This window comes from Eschrichtius robustus, chromosome 5, assembly GCF_028021215.1.
Source record: "Eschrichtius robustus isolate mEscRob2 chromosome 5, mEscRob2.pri, whole genome shotgun sequence".
In the NCBI taxonomy this organism is placed as follows: Eukaryota; Metazoa; Chordata; class Mammalia; order Artiodactyla; family Eschrichtiidae; genus Eschrichtius; species Eschrichtius robustus.
In genome coordinates, this window is record NC_090828.1 from 33,649,772 (window position 1) to 33,669,181 (window position 19,410).

General features: G+C 39.8%; 1 protein-coding gene across 3 annotated transcripts in view; it reads left to right on the top strand.

Annotated features, from left to right (window-relative positions):
- Positions 1 to 18,431: 18,431 nt before the first annotated feature.
- Positions 18,432 to 19,410, top strand: part of SUMO1 (small ubiquitin like modifier 1) — a 36,370-nt gene continuing 35,391 nt past the window's right edge. For all 3 annotated transcript variants that reach the window (XM_068544643.1, XM_068544648.1, XM_068544646.1), the window contains exon 1: positions 18,432 to 18,480. In XM_068544643.1, the coding sequence (XP_068400744.1) occupies positions 18,446 to 18,480 (35 nt within the window). In that variant the 5' untranslated portion in view covers positions 18,432 to 18,445. The remainder of the gene's footprint in view (positions 18,481 to 19,410) is intronic.

Genomic DNA, 19,410 nt, shown 5'->3' on the forward strand with positions numbered 1-19,410 from the left:
ACAGAGGACCACGAAAATATCGCGAGATTTCTTAGGGAACAAAATGAGGGTTTTACACGGTTAGGCTCACGGAAATCTGAAAGCGAAAACGTTCGCGCTTTTTAAATTGTTTTTTAAACTCCCATATATGATGTATTTTACCTTGAGAGAAATGCGAAGCTGTCTCGTCTGTTTGCCTTAAGCATTTGGAATTTGGGAAATGCTAGCCGCTAGACTTTACTCCCCCGATCGCCCTGCTTTGAAGTCATCAGAATGACCTCACCATGACTGTCACTTTTTTTGCGAACACTCGTAGCCGTTCTCTTCTCTTTGGCCAAACTGATTTTTGCCATAGATGTCGTCCAAATATATGTAGACCTTTCCCGTTTTTGCTTCAAGGACTCTCGTCTGCATTTAGACTTTGTTTCCTTGTTTAGTGTAATTTGGGTCCTTTCAGTCTCAATGACTGATTTAAATACCTCAATTATTCCACAAGTCTGGCTTCCAATAGGAGTAAAATTTCCTTCCCCACTTCCCAGGCCCTGTATACAGATTGCTTGTAAACATTCAGTTGCAACCTGGTGAAAGTTATGTAATACTAAGTTACTTGATTTTCTCGAGCAGCTCTGCAACCTGGGATCAAAAGGAATGAAAATCTTGAACTGAGTAACAGAAAAGGTGAAAGTGGGGAAAAGTCAAGGCATGAGAGAATCTAGGATACAGACAAGAGTATAGCCACAGTATACCATGTGGTCAGGGAGGCAAGAGAAACCAAAATGGCTTGATGGCGAGAGGGAGTGGGTGGGTGGATGAAGTGGAAACACTATGTCTGTGTCTGGTCTCCTTAATGGAAGTGCCATCTGCTAGAGAGCGCAGTCTATATCTTACACTTATTGTACCCGTATAGAGCATCATATTGTGCTATGCATGAAGTAAGATCTCATTAAGTAATTCTTAAACATTAAATGACTGAATGTTTGCAGGAAGTAAAATTATTTTCCTTACATCCAAAGCTTGCATCCTTTGCCCAAAGAGAAATGAAACCACTTATTAACGAGAAACATCTTTACTGTGGCATCTTCGAGAAGTTGTCTTTGCACATTACCATTTATATAATCAGCTAGTGATGCGTTAGTCAGGGGTTCAGAGCTGCCTCTGATTTTCGATTTGGATCTTGACCAAATACAGTAATTGCCTGAAAATTCTCTGTTACTAGAGAAAAGCAAGAGATTCCATGCTTCATTAAACAAACTGCTAGGTCAAGGGCAAACAGCACAAAGTATGAGGAGGAGAACATGGGAGAGCATAGATATCCCAAAAAAGGGGCTTATAATTAACTAGTGGCTTAGCAAGGTGACAAAAATAAACATGGTTCTTCTGTTCTCTCCCCATCCTCAACCACATCTTTGTCCCAGCTAGAATAAGTTCCATGCAAATTCATTGTTGGACCCCCAGTACTAAGCTAGTATCTGGCATATAGTAAGAACTGCATGAGTATGAATAGTGAATGGGTAAATGAATGACCTGAATTAATGAATGATGGGATCCAATTATATCAAGGTGCTAATGGAGGTTTCCAGGTACTTTTGAGACCTACTGATATTAGCAAAAGATATCTTTTGCCCAGAGACCTCCCGTGTGCCTTGTAACAGGAAGGAGATGTTCTGGATCTTTCACGTAGCTCATGTAGTGAACATCTTTCATGTAGTCAACAAATATTTGAGTGTCTACTCTCTGCCAGGCATTCTTACAGGTACTAAGAACATAGCAGTGAACACAACATGGAAAAACCTCCATACTTAATGGAACTTATATTCTAGTAAGGGGAAACAGAAAACACAAACATACCTAGTGTATTAGATTATATAGATGCTACAGAGAAAAGTAAAGCAGGAGAGAAAAATAAGATGTTTTAGGATAATCAGGAAAGGCCTGGTTGAGGAGATGACATTTGAATAGATGAAGATATATAGAGGAAAAGAGGGACTTCCCTGGTGGTCCAGTGGTTAAGACTCTGCACTTCCACAGCAGGGGACATGGGTTTGATCCCTGGTCAGGGAACTAGGATCCCACGGCCATAAATAAATAAATAAATAAATAAATAAATAAATAAATAACACAGAGGAAAAGAGGCAAAGAGAACACCATATTCAAAGACACCATGGCAGGAGGGAGCCTGGTACGTTCTCAGAACAGTGGGACCAGTATTGGAGTCACTGTAAATGACCTCCATTTTAAAATAATGAATTACAGGGAATTCCCTGGCGGTCCAATGGTTAGGACTCTGAGCTTTCACAGCTGAGGGCCCATGGTCAGGAACTAAGATCCCGCAAGCCTTGCAGCCAAAAAAACAAAAACAAAAACAAAAACAAAAAAGCAAAAAAAACAGACAAAAAAAAGAATTACAATTTTAGGGACTTCCCTGGGGGCGCAGTGGTTAAGAAACCGCCTGCCATTGCAGGGGACATGGCTTCAATCCCTGGTCCGGGAAGATCCCACATGCCGCAGAGCAACTAAGCCTGTGCGCCACAACTACTGAAGCCCACGCGCCTAGAGCCCGTGCTCTGCAACAAGAGAAGCCACCGCAATGAGAAACCCGCATACCGCAATGAAGACCCAACACAGCCAAAATTAAATAAATTAAAAAAAAAAAAGGAGTTACAATTTTATCAGTGTAACAACTAGTATATTTGTTGGTTTTCAGTGTTCATAAGAAACTTTGGCAGTAGGTACTCTTATTGTTACCCTCATTTTCCTTCTCAGAGAAGTTAAGTAACCCAAGTTTTTCCCTTATCTTACCCTGTGGGCCCTATGTAAATCAAAAGCATTTGTTTCAGTTGAGTTCCTATGCTCTTTTTAGAGTTTCCTGAACATTGAAACGTAAAACTTTGGAGGCTAGTCTATCCAGAGAACACAAAGGTGATCTATGTTCTAGTGACAAACCTGTCCAAGAAAGTCTAATCTCTGACCAGATAACATACAGTTATGCCCATTCATCACTTTCTTGTGAGCTTGGACAAAATGAGTATTCCCTGTAAACTAATCAACTCTGGATACATGGTCAAAATTGAGTTTCTTTTATTTTTTTGGCCACACGGCATGCGGGATCTTAGTTTGATCGAACCCGGGCCCCCTGCAGTGGAAGCGCAGAGTCCTAACCACTGGACTGCCAGGGAATTCCCCCAAACTGAGTTTCTTACTAGTAAAGCTGAGGTCCATATCCTGAACTACATCATAGTATGGGCCCAGGCAGACCATTAGCTGGCATCAACCTTTGACATTATCGCCTCTGCTTTAACTTCAACATTCCTTGCCTGCAGGAAGCTTAATATCTTTTTCGAAAATAAGATCTAGGACTTCTCTGGTGGCGCAGTGGTTAAGAATCCGCCTGCCAATGCAGGGGACACAGGTTCGAGCCCTGGTCCGGGAAGATCCCACATGCCACAGAGCAACTAAGCCTGTGCGCCACAACTACTGAGCCTGCACTCTAGAGCCCTCGAGCCACAACTACTGAGCCTGTGTGCCACAACTACTGAAGCCTGTGCACCTAGAGCCTGTGCTCCGCAACAAGAGAAACCACTGCAATGAGAAGCCCAAGCACCGCAACGAAGAGTAGCCCCCAATCGCCGCAATTAGAGAAAGCCCGTGCCCAGCAACGAAAACCCAACGCAGCCAAAAAATAAAGAAATTTATATATATATAAAAAAAATTAGATCTATCCATGTTAGACAATTATAAAATTCTAAAGGATAGCTAATTTGTTTATATGCCTACTACATACTACACCATATATTTTGTTTTGGTCATTCAGAGATGCAATACATAATCCCTGTTGTCAAGGAGCCTATGATTGGTGGAGAAAGCAAACTAGCACAACACGACAACAATACAATGGAAGTAAGCAGGAGTCCAAACCTCAGTTTCGCCTCTTACTACTTATGGATCTTTGGGTCCTTGGATAAATGATTTAGCTTCTTTGGCATTTTTGTGTGTGTTTGTGTGTGTGCAAAATAAGAGTAACACATACCTCATAGTTATTGTGACTATTAAGTAAGATAATATTTTTGTTTGACATAACTTAAGTGCTCAGTAAGTGGCCTTTGTTACCATGCAATTAAATTAAACTAAAACAATAATTCAAATAGACTAGGGGAGGGAGATATCAAGAAGGAAACTAAAGAAATGTGGAACAAAATCGACACTGCCTGCTTCTACTAAGGATAAGCATACATATCACATCCTACAGGTAGGAAACAAACACGCATACACAACACTTTGCACACTGAAAAAACAAAAACAAAACACGACAAAACCAGGGTCTAGTTCTGGATCCCAAATTAAATGAAGCCTGAGCCTTCCTGTAAATTACTGACTCTCAACCAAAAACAATTCAATTTCTGACTTTTGCCATGCTAATATCTGAAGATATGGGGGGAAGTTTTATAGATAAGATAATCATGTGAGAAAATTGCTATTTGTCCTTTATTAACAGACTGTTAATTTGATAATCTTGGTACTTTGTGGGTATTTTCCTTTTAGAAGATGCTTGTTCAGTTATTCTGCTTTGTTTTGTGGTGAGCAAGCCTTTTAAATACTGGCTTTCTTAATTTATTGGCCTCCTTAGTCTTCTTTTGGCAGTTTCAGATTCCACTGAGAATTCCATGTGGATTTTCCCTATCAGATCTGAGTACACTCCATTGCCAGAGAAGGCAACCAGTGGGCTATTTTCACCTGGACATAATCTTGCTGATTCCTGAGTTCACTCTCATGTGGCAATAGAGTTTTACTCTGACTAAATCTCTTTCTGGGTTTCTGGTTCTATGTTTCAAGTTAATGGACAAGTCTGGATATAGTTCTGGTTTTGATTTGTGCACAACTGCTGGTGGCAGAAACATGGAATCTGGCATTTATTTGTTTGTTTGTTTATGATGTAACCTTTTTGTCTATGCCAGATGGCAGACAGAGGGAATCTGGTCATGACTGGGTAGCAGAAGTCAGAGTATCTGTCTTTCTATGTTTGTTTTAAAAATTTTTTTGTTGGTTTGTCTTTCTGTTTGTTTGGCCTGGCAGTCTATGTTGTTTGTCTTGTCTGTAGGTCATTATGAGTTAAAGAACTAAAAATATTTTATGTGTCTGTGAACAGAAAACAGCTTTTTGAGGTCTGGAACTGCTATAACCAACTGGTATTATGTTCTGTGTTTCCTTTCAACCCTTGGCTGAAGTTGGAGAACTATGGCTACTGGTTTGCTGTTTGTGTATGAATGAAAAAAAGCCTTTTCCTTCCCTGCAAAAGAAAGGTAGCTAGCCTTAATAATGGTTAATTTATATTTCTGTAACTTTAGCTATCTACCCTCTCTTTGAAAACTATTAGAGATTGATTGGTCGTAAAAATCTGTCATTTGTATGCAATCAGAAAAATCACCATCAAAGGGGAGAAAATGTATACGATGAAAGAAAAAACTGGGGGAATTCCTTCGCAGTCCACTGGTTAGGACTCTGCACTTTCACTGACGAGGGCGAGGGTTCGATCCCTGGTCAGGGAACTAAGATTCTGCAAGACACGCGGCATGGCCAAAAAAAAATAATAACAATATTTTAAAAAAGAAAAGAAGAAATTGGAATTCTTTTCATATGATGTATGGTAAATAATTTGACCTTGCTCAAAGAGAGGTCTGGCCTTTGCCCTTAGCTTCTGGGAGGTACTCTGTGTCACACCTGATAGGAGTGTGTTCCTTTAAAGTGGGGGTTGGCCTTTGCCATGCCAGAAAGGCCAACCATGTGACCAACCTGGAGACTGAGTTCAACCATATGGATCATCTATCAATCAATCAATCAATCATGCCTGTATGATGAAGCCTCAATAAAAATTCGGGACCTGAAACCTCAAGTTAGCTTCCCAGGTTCGTGATACCCCTGATTATTGTCACACATGGATGCTGGAGGATAACAGCACCCTAATTCTGTGGGAGAGAACTCTGGAAACTTTGTGTTTGGAACTCTCCCAGATTTTTCCCTGTGTGCTTCTTACATTGGCTGATTTTGGCCTGTATCCTTTCCCTGTAATAAATGTAACCAGGAGTATAACAGCTTTCAGTAAATCCTGTGAGTCCTTCTAGTGAATTGTCTAACCTGAGAGTGGTTTTGGGAACCGTCTCAACTTGCAGTTAGTGTCCAAGGTGAGGGCAGTCTTGTGGAAGACTTGTGTGTTCTCTAAACAGGACAGATGGCTCTAAGCTCTTCAGTTTGGCTAACTCCAGGCATATGGATTTAGAACAAAGAAAAGAGAACTTTAAAATGGATTCACTTGTTTTATATAACAACTATATGAATGAGCCTGAATGTGTGATAGAATGGAACTCTAAATAAAGTAGGACTTACTGTTTATGACTTGTCTGGAGCTTCATAATCTCCTAAGCAATCTAAAGGGTTCTGGAGGCATGACTTTTTCTCTCCCCTTTCTTAAAGGCACATAGCAAAAAAAAAAAAAAAAAGGGACATAGGAAAGTCCCATAGAAATATACAAATGAACTAAGTCAAGGTGTGACAGAAAGCTCCATGTATAAACAAAGTATTGGGTTGGCCAAAACGTTCATTCAAGTTTTTCTGTAATATCTCACGGAAGAACCCGAACGAACTTTTTGGCCAACTCAATATTAACAAATCCTAAAGTTGTGTCCCTAGATTAATTCATAATCTGACTGAACAAATATTACACAACACAGTGCATGATGGCTCAGGGAGAGTTCCAATCAGAAAATTCTTCAGAAGCAACTTACCTGGTGGTGCAATGGTTAAGAATCCGCCTGCCAATGCAGGGGACACGGGTCCAGGAAGATCCCACATGCCGTGGAGCAACTAAGCCCGTGTGCCACAACTACCGAGCCTGCGCTCTAGAGCCTGCGAGCCACAACTACTGAGACCACGAGCCACAACTACTGAAGCCTGAGCGCCTAGAGCCCGTGCTCCACAACAACAGAAGCGACCGCCATCAGAAGCACACACACCGCAAGGAAGAGTAGCCCCCGCTCGCTGCAACTAGAGAAAGCCTGCGTGTAGCAACGAAGACCCAACGCAGCCAAAAATAAATAAATTAATTGATTAAAAAAAGAAAGAAAATTATTCAGAAAACCCTAGCTTGCCTGAGATTTAAATAAGATTCTACTATTGTGTGAATGTGAAATATTTTCTGAGTAAATATGTTAGTACACTTTTGCCTATCTCCAGAAAAAAAGTAATAAAAATTATATATATATATATATATATATATATATATATATTTATTTATTTATTTATTTTTTTTGTCCTCACCATGCAGATTTCAGGACCTTATTGATAGTTTCCTGGCCAGGGACTGAACCTGGGCCAGTGAAAGCGCTGAGTCCTAACCACTGGACCACCAGGGAATTCCCTAAAAATTATCTTAAGTTTAACAGAGCTCCTATTTTGTTTGGCTTATAGAGATTAATAGCTACTTATGTCACTTATGTTCATATCTTGTCTCCTTCTGATAAGTCTTTTAATTACAGTCCTTCTGCAATTCAAACCCCAAATTCAAAATAATAAAACTGTCCAGATGACTTTTACACCTAAACTTTATTTGGAGTTTCCTAGACAGCAGTAGACAACAAGGAAGTTCTCTTTCACCTGATACAAAGGAGATGATGCTGATTATAATTAAATATGCTTGGCATTCTCTGGATATTTAATTATTTCAACACTATTATGAAAGTTCTCTTGTTTCTCAAGCTCAAAATTTGAGAACTGCTAAATAAAAAAGAAAACTCAACTTCTATAAGTTAATTATACAGAATCAAAATGATATCAATTATTGATATGAGTATGTTTCAGTAATTGTGTACTTTTCAGGTTGGCTAGAAACACACTCATGTTCACATATGAAGAAACTGTATTAGTTTCCTATTGTTGCTGTAACAAATTACCACAAATTTAGTGGCTTAAAACAACACAAACTTGGGACTTCCCTGGTGGCACAGTGGATAAGACTCCGTGCTCCCAATGCAGGGGCCTGGGTTCCATCCCTGGTCAGGGAACCAGATCCCACATGCATGCCGCAACTAAGAGTTCTCATGCCACAACTAGGGAGCCCACGAGCCACAACTAAGGAGACCATGTGCTGCAACTGAGGAGTCTGCCTGCTGCAACTAAGACCCGGTGCAACCAAATAAATAAATTAAAAACAAAAACAAAAACAACACCAACGCAAATTTATTTCTCATAGTTCTAGATATCAGAAGTGCAAAATGGGCTAAGATCAGTGTCTCAGTAGGGCATCTAGAGTTTGGAGACTCCAGGGAAGAATCTGTTTCCTTGCCTTTTCCAGCTTTTAAAGGTTTCCCACATTCATGGCCCTACTGCAGTTTCACATCTCCTCTCAGACTCTGACTCTCTTGCCTCTCTCTTTTATTTACAAGGATTGTTGTGATAGTATTGGACCCGCCTGGAAAATTCAAGATAACTTCCCAATCTCAAGGTTCTTAACTTAATTGAATCTGCTAAGTCCCTTTTGCTCTGTTTGGTGACATATTCACAGGTTCTGGGGGTTAGAAATGGACATTTGGGAGGGGGGCATTATTCTGCCTACCACAGACAGACATCAGAACTGTCAACAGATTGGTTACTCTTTTTTAAAAGAAGAGTGATTTTATTTCTAGATATCTAGAAATAATATGTAATTTAAGAAAATATTTATTTTTTGAGCAATGCATTCTGAAGTATGTAGGGGTGAAATGACATGTCTGGGTTGCCTTAAGAGAACTCGGGGGGGAGAGAGAGATGGTGAGAGAGGGGCAGGAACTGTGCAAAATCTTAATGATTTTTGAATCTGGATGTTTGGGCAAGAGAAAAGGTGGCTGATGGAGATACTCTTTGAGTTCTACTAAATAGATAGGAATGATCCGAGTGAGGTGAACTAGGAAGGGGATAGGATTCTCTTCTAGTCAGAGAGAGCAGTATTGTATTAATAAGTTTTTTAAATGTTCCATATTTTATGATGACCTTAAGGACCTAGGGAGGGACTGTCCCTCCCTGTTAATTCCCAGAGATAGTAAAGGACTTGCCTGGGAACAGGCAAGCCAAACAATCCTGAGTCCACACCCCACCCACCTCCTTTTACCAGGCTGTTGTAGTTCAGGATGCTATCCTTCTACCCTAAAATAGCCCCAGGGCCAGACACTGGATATCTAGGGACCAACCCTACAGCTCTCCACTAAAATCAAACTGTTGAATCCTAAACCTGCTCAGCTTGCTTACTCTGCCTCATCCTTTCCTTCCTGTGAAAACCACAATAAAGGATTTTAACCATGCTTTCCTCTCACTCCCTGTGCCTCGCGGTGCTTCCGCGTGTGGTCCTGTGTGGTGTGCCATGCCTCCTGCTTCCAGAGATCTGTGAATACAAAAACTTTTTCCTTTATGACAGTCATTTCCATATCTGCATGTCTTATCATACTTGATTAAAACAAATCCTGAGCACATTTTATTGTTTGTTTTTTTTTTTTTCGGGTGGGGGGCATGCGGGATCTTAGTTCCCAGACCAGGGATCAAATCCGTGCCCCCTGCGTTGGGAGCACGAAGTCTTAACAATTGGACCACCAGGGAATTCCCTGAGCACATTTTAGAACAAGCATGCCCCTCCCAAAATAAAAGCGTATCAGGAGTTAGAAGAATACTATAGAATGTAAGCTGAAGGAGAGTAGACACTTTATTTGTTTTGTTCACTGCTTGAAGTGGAACACTACTGTAAAAAAATAACCTGTGTGGCGTTTACAGAGCAGGTGGGTGGTGGGCTGCAATGAACCTAGTATTAGTGGCTGAAAAGACGGTTAGCCATGAGATGCAGTGGCAAAACATTTGGCAAAATTGTTGCTTGAGATTACTTGAGCAGCAGACCATGTATCTACTGAGTCCCCAGGGGACTGGAATAGAAAATAGAAACTTAACAGAGGTTATTTTTAGCAGTGTGTGGCAAGATATTATAAGAAAGAGATGAGATCAGGAAAGAATTCCCTCATGGGATTGTAAGAAATAGAAGGGAATAGAGTCTAAAATTTGGGGCCTTGCAGGTAAAAACTCTGGCTGCTTCTAGACCTCAATAGTAAGAGATAAAATAGTCTTTGAGCTTTTTCTTTTCCTCTTCAGTTCTTTTCCCTTCATTTTCTCTTCTTTTTTCTCTCTTTTCCTTCCTGAATTATTCCACCCTAAGTCATTAAGTAGAGTCATTAACTAATGACCTGGTGTCACCTAAATAGGAGTGAACAGCCTGGGGTGAGAAGGGTGTCCTGTGGAGGGGAGGCTTAGCAAGGGGTGTCAGAACTTGGGCGGGGGAGGGAGACGTTCATGTGGATGGCTGTCCAGCACAGGATATTAGAGCTTGAGTGGAGTGAGGGCATCCCTGTGGGGTAGCAGGCTGGTGTGAGGTATCAGAACACCAAAGGGGTTGACCTACTCCCAGAAAAAGAGACCTTCACAGTATTTACCAGTGGGATTTCAGAACTGCTCTGGCCCAGTGAATACTGTGTGTCTTCAGTTCTTCCTTGTTCTGAATAAGAATGTTTTTTGCAGTCTTCCTTGCATTACCAATGGGTGTGGCTGTGTCTTGGCAGATTACTAGTCTTTTTAGTTCCTAGGTCACCAGACCATAAAGAGTCATATCTGAGCCTGATGAAGAAAACTGGACATTACCTGGAGAGCCTGGACTTTGAGCTGGATGTATTTACTGGGTGGAACTTTGGGCCGTCCCCTTGGTGATGGAGAAAACATTATCTATACAAAGGAAAAAGAGTAAACAATATACGGTGACAAAAAGAGCTGACTGTGCCACAGCCTGGCAGCAGGTCAGCAATGTCTTTTCCTTTCATTGAGTCACAAGAAAGGTACATATCCTACACTCATCTGGTTGAGGCCATGTGACTAGATTCTGGCCAATAGGATATGGGTTGAAGTCATGTCCCATTTCTAGGCCTGCCTCATTCTTCCTCTTGACCACTTGAATGCAGAGAGGATCCAATTCAGGACTCTGAGAAGATCCTGGAACAGGGATTGGTAAACTATGGCCCATGGGTCAAATCTAGCCCACCAAATGTTTTTGTAAATAAAGGTTTATTGGAACATACCTATGCCCATTTATTTACATATTGTCTAGGGCTGCTTTCATGCCACAATGGTAGCATTGAGTAGTTGTGACAATATGTCCCACAAAACTTAAAATATTTGCTATCTGTCCCTTAATAGAAAATATTTGCAGATCTCTGCTTGAGAAGATGGTGCCACCACAAGTAGATTGGAGACAGAATCCTTGAATCAAAATATAAAAGGCTGCCAGCTGAACACCCAATTCAGGCTGTGATGTGAATGAAAAATAAAGCTTAATTTTGTTAAGACATTGAGATCGTTGAGTTACTTGTTAGTAGCTAGTTACCTTGTTACTAAAATACTGCTCTCCCCAGTATCTGGCTCATGGCAGGAACTAAATAATTATTCGTTTACAAAAGTAGTATATTCGTGGTGTGACAAACAATCTAACTATTATCCCAAAAAAGTAACAGAATTTGAAAGTTCCTGTAATCCCTCCTTGATAAAGAACCATTGTTAAGAGTTTGATGTGTGTTATTGTAAACTGTGTGTGTATATGCTTACATACATACATTAGGTGACTTGGTATAGTGGGTTAAGATGATGGACTCCAGAGCCAGACTGCCTGGGTTCAAATTCCAGTTTTTTGTCTATGAGATCTTGGGCAAGTTACATAACCTATTTCTTCCCCATTTTGCTCATCTGGAAATAGTGTTATCTCATAGGGTCATTCTGAAGATTAAATAATTTATACTTTGCTTAGGGCAGTGTCTTACAAACGGTAAGTGTTTGCTGTTATTAGTAATAATACTACTTTTGTAACAGTTTCTTTTCCTTCACAGAAATGGAAATCATAATAAACATACATGGGGTTTTTGTTGTTGTTGTTGTTTTGTTTGTTTTTTTTACAGTAAGTGTTTGCTGTTATTAGTAATAATACTACTTTTGTAACAGTTTCTTTTCCTTCACAGAAATGGAAATCATAATAAACATACATGGGGTTTTTGTTGTTGTTGTTGTTGTTTTGTTTGTTTTTTTTACAGTAAGTATAGCTTGGATATCTTTCCCATGTCAGTCTCTATAGATTAATCTCATTTTTAAAAATGATGGCATATAATTCTATTCTAAGGATGTAGCATAGGGACTTCCCTGGTGGCGCAGTGGATAAGATGCCGAGCTCCCAATGCAGGGGGCCTGGGTTCGATCTCTGGTCAGGGAATTAGATCCCACATGCATGCCGCAACTAAGAGTTCTCATGCTACAACTAAGGATCCCTGGAGCCACAACTAAGGAGCCCACGTGCCACAACTAAGGAGCCCGCCTGCCACAACTAAGACCCGGCACAACCAAATAATTAACTAACTAACTAACTAAATAAATATTTTTAAAAAAAGGAAGTAGCAATTTTTTTTATCTCATTCCGCATTGTTCAACATAGAATTGTATACAGTTTTTAGCTATCACCAACAATGTTACAAAGAACAACCTTGAATATATATGCTGTAAACAATCATGTCAGTATTACCAAAGGATAAATTCCTAGAATAGAAATTGCCATGTCAAAGTTATGTATGTATAAAATATGTGTAGACATCATCAATTTGCCCTCCAATAAAAATATCATTTATACTTCCACCATCCATGATTGAAAGTATTCATTTTCCAACCCTCGTCAATACTAGGCATTATCTATCATTTTAATCTTTGCAAAACAAGTAGGTGAAAGATTGTATCTCATTTTAATGTGCATTTCTTTTATTATTACAGATGTTGACCTTTTTATAGGGATGGGCATTAGGATAAAAAGAATCAGCTGTCTTTTCATCACACTTGGTTAAACTTACTGAGAACAATGAAAGCCCACAATTCCTTCAGTTTTTGAGCAGGTGAACCAATGAAGACACAACTGGTACTTAGGAAAGATTATCAACCCTTGTACCATAGCAAAAGCTAACATTCATTCCTCTAATACAGTGTATTTTAAATGATAGTTTTGCTTTATCCCGAGGTATCTCCATTAAAAATAACTTATCAAATCAATGATGTTCAAATCACTATCATACATCTCATACAGGGAGCTTAGAAAATTGCAAATTCCTGATCTTGCAATTACATTACATTAATTTTTTGATGGACATTTGAATTGTCCCACCTTTTGGCTATTATGAATTATGCTGCTATAAACATTCATGTATACGTTTTTGTATAGATATATGTTTTCATTTCTTTTGGATACATACCTAGGAGTGGGATTGCTGTGTTATATGTTAATTCTACGTTTAACATTTTGAGGAACTGTGAAACTGTTTTCCACAGCAGCTGCACCTTTTTACATTCCTAGCAGCTATGTATGAGGGTTCTCCACATCCTTGACAATTTCTCCACATCCATGACAATACTTGTTGCTTTCCATTTTTAAAATTATAACCACCTGTTAGGTATGAAGTGGTATTTCACTGTGATTTTGATTTGCTCTTTTAATTTGTTAAAACAATTCCTTTCTCCTGCAACGAATCACATGAGCAGCACTTTTGTATGAATGCAGGGTGAGTGAGCAATCATTGCTTATAATTAGGATATATTAGTAGGAACTCATGATTTCATTAAGACTCTGTATTGGTCAGGATAGGCCAGATCATGTTGTGGTAACTAACAACTCCAACATGTCAGTGGATTAAAACAATAGTAGTTTATTTCTTGCTCACACTACATGTCTATTTTGTGTTGGCAAGGGAAAGGGCTCTACTCATCATAGGCTAATGGAGCAGCCATCATCTCCGAAGGTGCTGAACTCTCTTCCAGAGGAAAATAGGGTTTGGGGCTGTTTCACACTGTCAATCACACATCTGTTACATGTTCTCCAATAAATTACATCTGTCACTTCCAATCACAACCCACTGGCCAATACTAGTCACATGACCTCACTCAACCGCAGGAGAGCCAGTAGTCCTATCATGTGCCTGAACAGTTGAGAGTCCCAAATATTTGGTGAATGGCATCCACAAATACCAAAGTCTGCCCTTCTGGTCATAATATACTTGGCTCACTCTCCTTCCTGCAGGTAAAATACACTCGTCATCCCTCTAAGGAGACAAACCAAAAATGCCATCCAGTCACAGCATCAAGCTCACAGCCCAGGGTTTCTGGGTCATACACAGTAGTCTCTACATCATGGAAGCTGTGGGGATATCTCTTTAGTATGCTCACATGTGGGTCTCTTTTGATCGAGAAACTAATGAACTAAAGGGGCAAGATATCTGTACCCACTTACTCAGAATGCCAAGGTAGAACAGGGACAGGGTAACTATAATAAAGTTTCCATTTGGAAAGTGGGGAAGGATGGGAGATACACAGCAGTCATTTGTCCAAGGACCCCTGATCCTTGTGGTGGGGAATGTGGCCTTAATTCTGTCCTTGGGAGGGACGCCCTTGTCCATTGTTCTCCAGGCCTCTTGCTGCTTCATTCTGGGAGGTTCTTTTTTTTTTTTTTTTAATTTATTTATTTATTTATTTTTGGCTGCATTAGTTCTTCATTGCTGCAGATGGGCTCTCCCTAGTTGCGTCGAGCGGGGGCTACTCTTGGTTGTGGTGCACGGGCCTCTCACTGCGGTAGCCTCTCCCGTTGCGGAGCACGGGCTCCAGGCTCGCAGGCTGCAGTAGTTGTGGCACACGGGCTTATTAGTTGCTCCGCGGCATGTGGGATTTTCCCAGGCCAGGGCTCGAACCCGTGTCCCCTGCATTGGCAGACGGATTCTTATCCACTGAGCCACCAGGGAAGCCCTGGGAGGTTCTTTTTGTTATTCTCCTTGGTCATATGTGAAGTGGATATTGCATGTATTTGGGGGGGAGTTTGCTCTACTTTGTCAGTCTACTTTCTGCTCACAAAATGTTGGGGCCCCAAGGTTTATTTTAAGACTCTAGAGGTGGAGGGATAAATTGGGAGATTGGGATTGACATATACACACTTCTATATATAAAATAGATAACTAATAAGGACCTACTGTACACCACAGGGAACTCTACTCAATACTCTGTAATGGCCTATATGGGAAAATAGTCTAAAAAAAGGTTGAAATATATATATGTATATCTGATTCACTTTGCTGTACACCTGAAACTAACACAACATTGTAAATCAACTATACTCCAATAAAAATTATTTTTAAAAAATAATTAAAAAATGAAATGAAGAACAAAGTTCAAGGACTTAACACTATCTGATTTCAAGATATCAGATAGTTTGATACTTATCAGTTAACTTAATTTTCAGCCGACACCAAAGCAATAAAAAAAAAGAAAAGAAAAGAAAAAAGAAAGAAAAAGAAAAATATACACTTATTTGAAGGTATCTGAGGCTTACCAAGGCAGTGAGGATTTTCAAGGAAAAGATGTCAGAGAAGAGAGAAGTCCAGAGAAGTGAGCCCCTACTTTGGTGCCACTTCTTACTTTGTGGAATTTGCTAACCCAAAGGTGATGACTAGGGGAATGGGAAACTGAACAGAAAGCAGTGGCTGAGAGATGGAGAAACTAAAAAGAGCTTTGGAGTGGGGGGCACAAAAACTGGAGTTCAGTTGAATAATACACATTTTTTTCCAAGCACATGTGTATCTCTTACCAGAACTAACCATATGCTAGGCCTTAAAGCAAGTCTCAACAAATTGCAAAGCACCGAAGTTGTATACGGTATATTCTCTGACCACAGTGAAATTAAGCTAGATATTAATAACAAAAAGACATGTAGAAAATTCCTATACATTTTGAAATTAAGGAATACACTTCTAAATAATCCATGAGTTAAGGAAGAAATTACAGTGAACATTATAAAATATTTTGAGTTAAATAGTAATGAAAATATCAACACTATATGTCAAATTTTGTGGGAGGAAGCTGAAGCTGCATCTACAATGAAATACTTACCATGTATAGATGGTAAAGAAGAAGAAGTTAAAAATCAGTGACCTCAGTATTAATTTCAAGAAGCTAGAAAAAGAAGAGCAAATTAAACCCAAAGAAAGAAGAAGGAAGGAAATAGGATAAAAGCAGAAATAAAATAGCAATAAACCTACAATATAGAGAACGAAGAAAGCCAAAAGTTATTTTCTGAAATGACTGATAAAATGAATACAACTCTAATGAGACTGTTCAAGAAAAAATAGAGAAGGTATAAACAAGCAATATCAGGAATAAAAAGGGGGGCATCTTCTGATTCTACAGACATTAAAAAGACAGCAAAATATTTATATACTTCATACTTGATATATAAAGTTTCAGAATAACACTGCTAACGTTATTAATATTAACTCATTTAAGATTTGTGCTTTTTTTAAAAAAATTTATTTATTTTTGGCTGTGTTGGGTCTTCGTTGCTGCGTGAGGGCTTCTCATTGCGGTGGCTTCTTTTGTTGCGGATCACGGGCCCTAAGTGCGTGGGCTTCTGTAGTCGTGGCACGCAGGCTCAGTAGTTGTGGCTCACAGGCTCTAGGGCACAGGCTCAGTAGCTGTGGCGCACAGGCTTAGTTGCTCCACGGCATATGGGATCTTCCCTGACCAGGGCTCGAACCTGTGTCCCCTGCATTGGCAGGCGGATTCTTAACCACTGCGCCACCAGTGAAGCCCCAAGATTTGTGCTTTTTTAAAAAAAAAAAATCTGTTCTTTTTGTTCCTAGAATATATCCCGTTTGCTATGTACAATCAAATTACTGCCCTTGAAATAATTCTTCACTGATGGTTAGATCATTAATTTCATACACACTTTGGGTTGAACTAGTTTTGTTTTATTTATTTATCTGCTTGCGCTGAGTCTTAGTTGTGGCTCACAGGCTCCTTAGTTGCAGCTCCAGGGCCCCTTAGTTGTGGCATGTGGACTCCTTAGTTGCAGCATGCATGTGGGATCTAGTTCCCTGACCAGGGGTCAAACCTGGGCCCCCTGAATTGGGAGCGCAGAGTCTTATCCATTGCGCCAGCAGGGAAGTCCCCCTGAACTGTTTTTTTTTTTAATATAAATTTATTTTTATTTATTATTTTTGGCTGTCTTGGGTCTTTGTTGCTGTGCGCTGGCTTTCTCTAGTTGCGGCGAGCAGGGGCTACTCTTCGTTGCAGTGCATGGGTTTCTCTTGTTGCCGAGCACAGGCTCTAGAGCGTGTGGGCTTCAGTAGTTGTGTCATGCGGGCTCAGTAGTTGTGGCTCACAGGCTCTAGAGCGCAGGCTCAGTAGTTGTGGTGCACGGGCTTAGGTGCTCCGCGGCATGTGGGATCTTCCCGGACCAGGCCTCGAACCCGTGCCCCCTGCATTGGCAGGAGGATTCTTAACCACTGTGCCACCAGGGAAGCCCTGAACTGGTTTTTTTTAAAGAGGAAAAAATAAGATATGTTACTCTCACTATGTCCCAACTTTGTAATTTTTATGAGATATGGTGACTTAGGTAAAATATTTTGTTTAGTAATGTTTCCTCTAAAGTTCATCTGTTCTTTTTATCTGAGTGGGCTATTTCCTTTTGATTTCCAAAAAAAATTACTCTGATGTTAGTCAATATTTAATACAGTTTTTAAAAAATGGATTTGTTGAAATAAATACAATATACTTAAAATGTTGAAATCAGAAACAAAAAATAGATTAGCTTCCAAAATCATTCCAAAGAGCAACTAAGTCATATTTTGACCCTAAAAATCAAGTGGGAAAGAAGTCAAATTTTTCATTCTATGTATTTTCCCCTTTGACTCAATTTTTCTTTTTTTTCTTCCTTTTTTTTTTTTTTTTTTGGTTAAAAACTTCTTCTCTATCTTCTGACTTCTTTTCTTTCCCCAGTGAGAAAATATGAGTGTGGGAATTGCAGGCTTCACCAGTTTCTAGTTTTATGCACTGTTTCTATACATAGAAGACAATATGTTGATTGCACATGTAGTGTTATTGAAAAGGCCTCTTCTTCAGAGCTACTGATATTATAATAGGGAAATTATTAGAAAAATAGGAATAGCTGAAGTTCTTCTAAGCCTGTTGGATGATCTGCCAATGGATGGGAAATGCTTCCACTTTTTGTTACTTTGCTTTTGCACCTGAGGCAAAAGGTACCACATCCTAAAAAAGGCAACTCTCTACCATTTTTCCACCATTCCTTACTTTTACATTTTATGCCTTTTCCAGCCCTTAAGAATGTTCCAACTACCAATGGCTTCCACAGACAGGGCTTAACTCCCTCAGATGGCAAAGAAGTTGTTTATCCCTCAACTCAGGAATTTATTCTTGGCTCGTTTGTCCATTAATTAACACAGCTGTGGAATTCTGCTTCACCCATAGTGTCCTGCTAGCGTAGGAAAAAACTGTTGTGATTCTTTTTTGGGGAAGGGAAGGAGAGAAGAGACAAAGAGCTGATGACCAAAGAATGGCCCAGGGCATGGAAGCAGAACAGATTTGCAGGTAATGTTTAATTTCTCCAAGAATTTTGTTTGAGAAACACTAGAAGACTGGTCAAAGTTCTTCTTGTTTCCCAGCCTCTCCAATATTACTTTCAGACCAGCATTCTTCTGTTTAGTTTAAAAACTTGTTCTTCCTCTTTACTGCCACACACTAAGCTCATTCACTGGTTCACTGGCTTCCCTACACTCCCAAGCTACACTGTCATCTAGAGTAACTTCAATTTTTATGTTATAACCCATCCAACACCCTAATCTTATATTCCTCTATCTCCTCATTTCTCAGGACACTTTAGCCACTCACTTCAGAGCCCTCACCCTACTCCGTGTTATCACCAAGAATTTCTCATCTCTGAAATCTTAAATTAAAGCCACACTCTTATTGCCATAACACACCTGAGGAATGTAAGACCTCTCGGCAATAATTGTGGTTTACCTTGACTGTGATTCTCAAGGTGAGGAGTGAGGAAGAAAGGAATGAACTCCTAAGAGCATTCATCTGAATCTCAGAGGTTTGCTTAATTTGAAAACCCTCACGGGTGATTCTGATGAGCATTCTACAGGTAGCATTTCTCCTGCCTTCTCTACCTGTTATAAATCACTGAAGGAACTGCAGTAAAGATCTCCTGGGTTCAAATACTGACTCTATCATTTATTTGGGTGAGTTCAATCTCTCTTGCCTCTGTTTTTGCACCTGTGAGGATAGCATTATCACTTATTCATACTTTATAGGATCAAGTGAAATAATAAATGTACAGTACTTGGAAGAGGGTCTGCAGCTCAATAAATGTTAAGAATGATCCTCATCAACAACATTTATATGCCAATGATTTCCAAGTCTCTTATCTTCAGCCTGGATTTCTCAGTGCTCCAAATCACATCAACTGCCTGCTAGACATGTTTCCCTGGGTGACTCTGGGCACTGCATACTTAC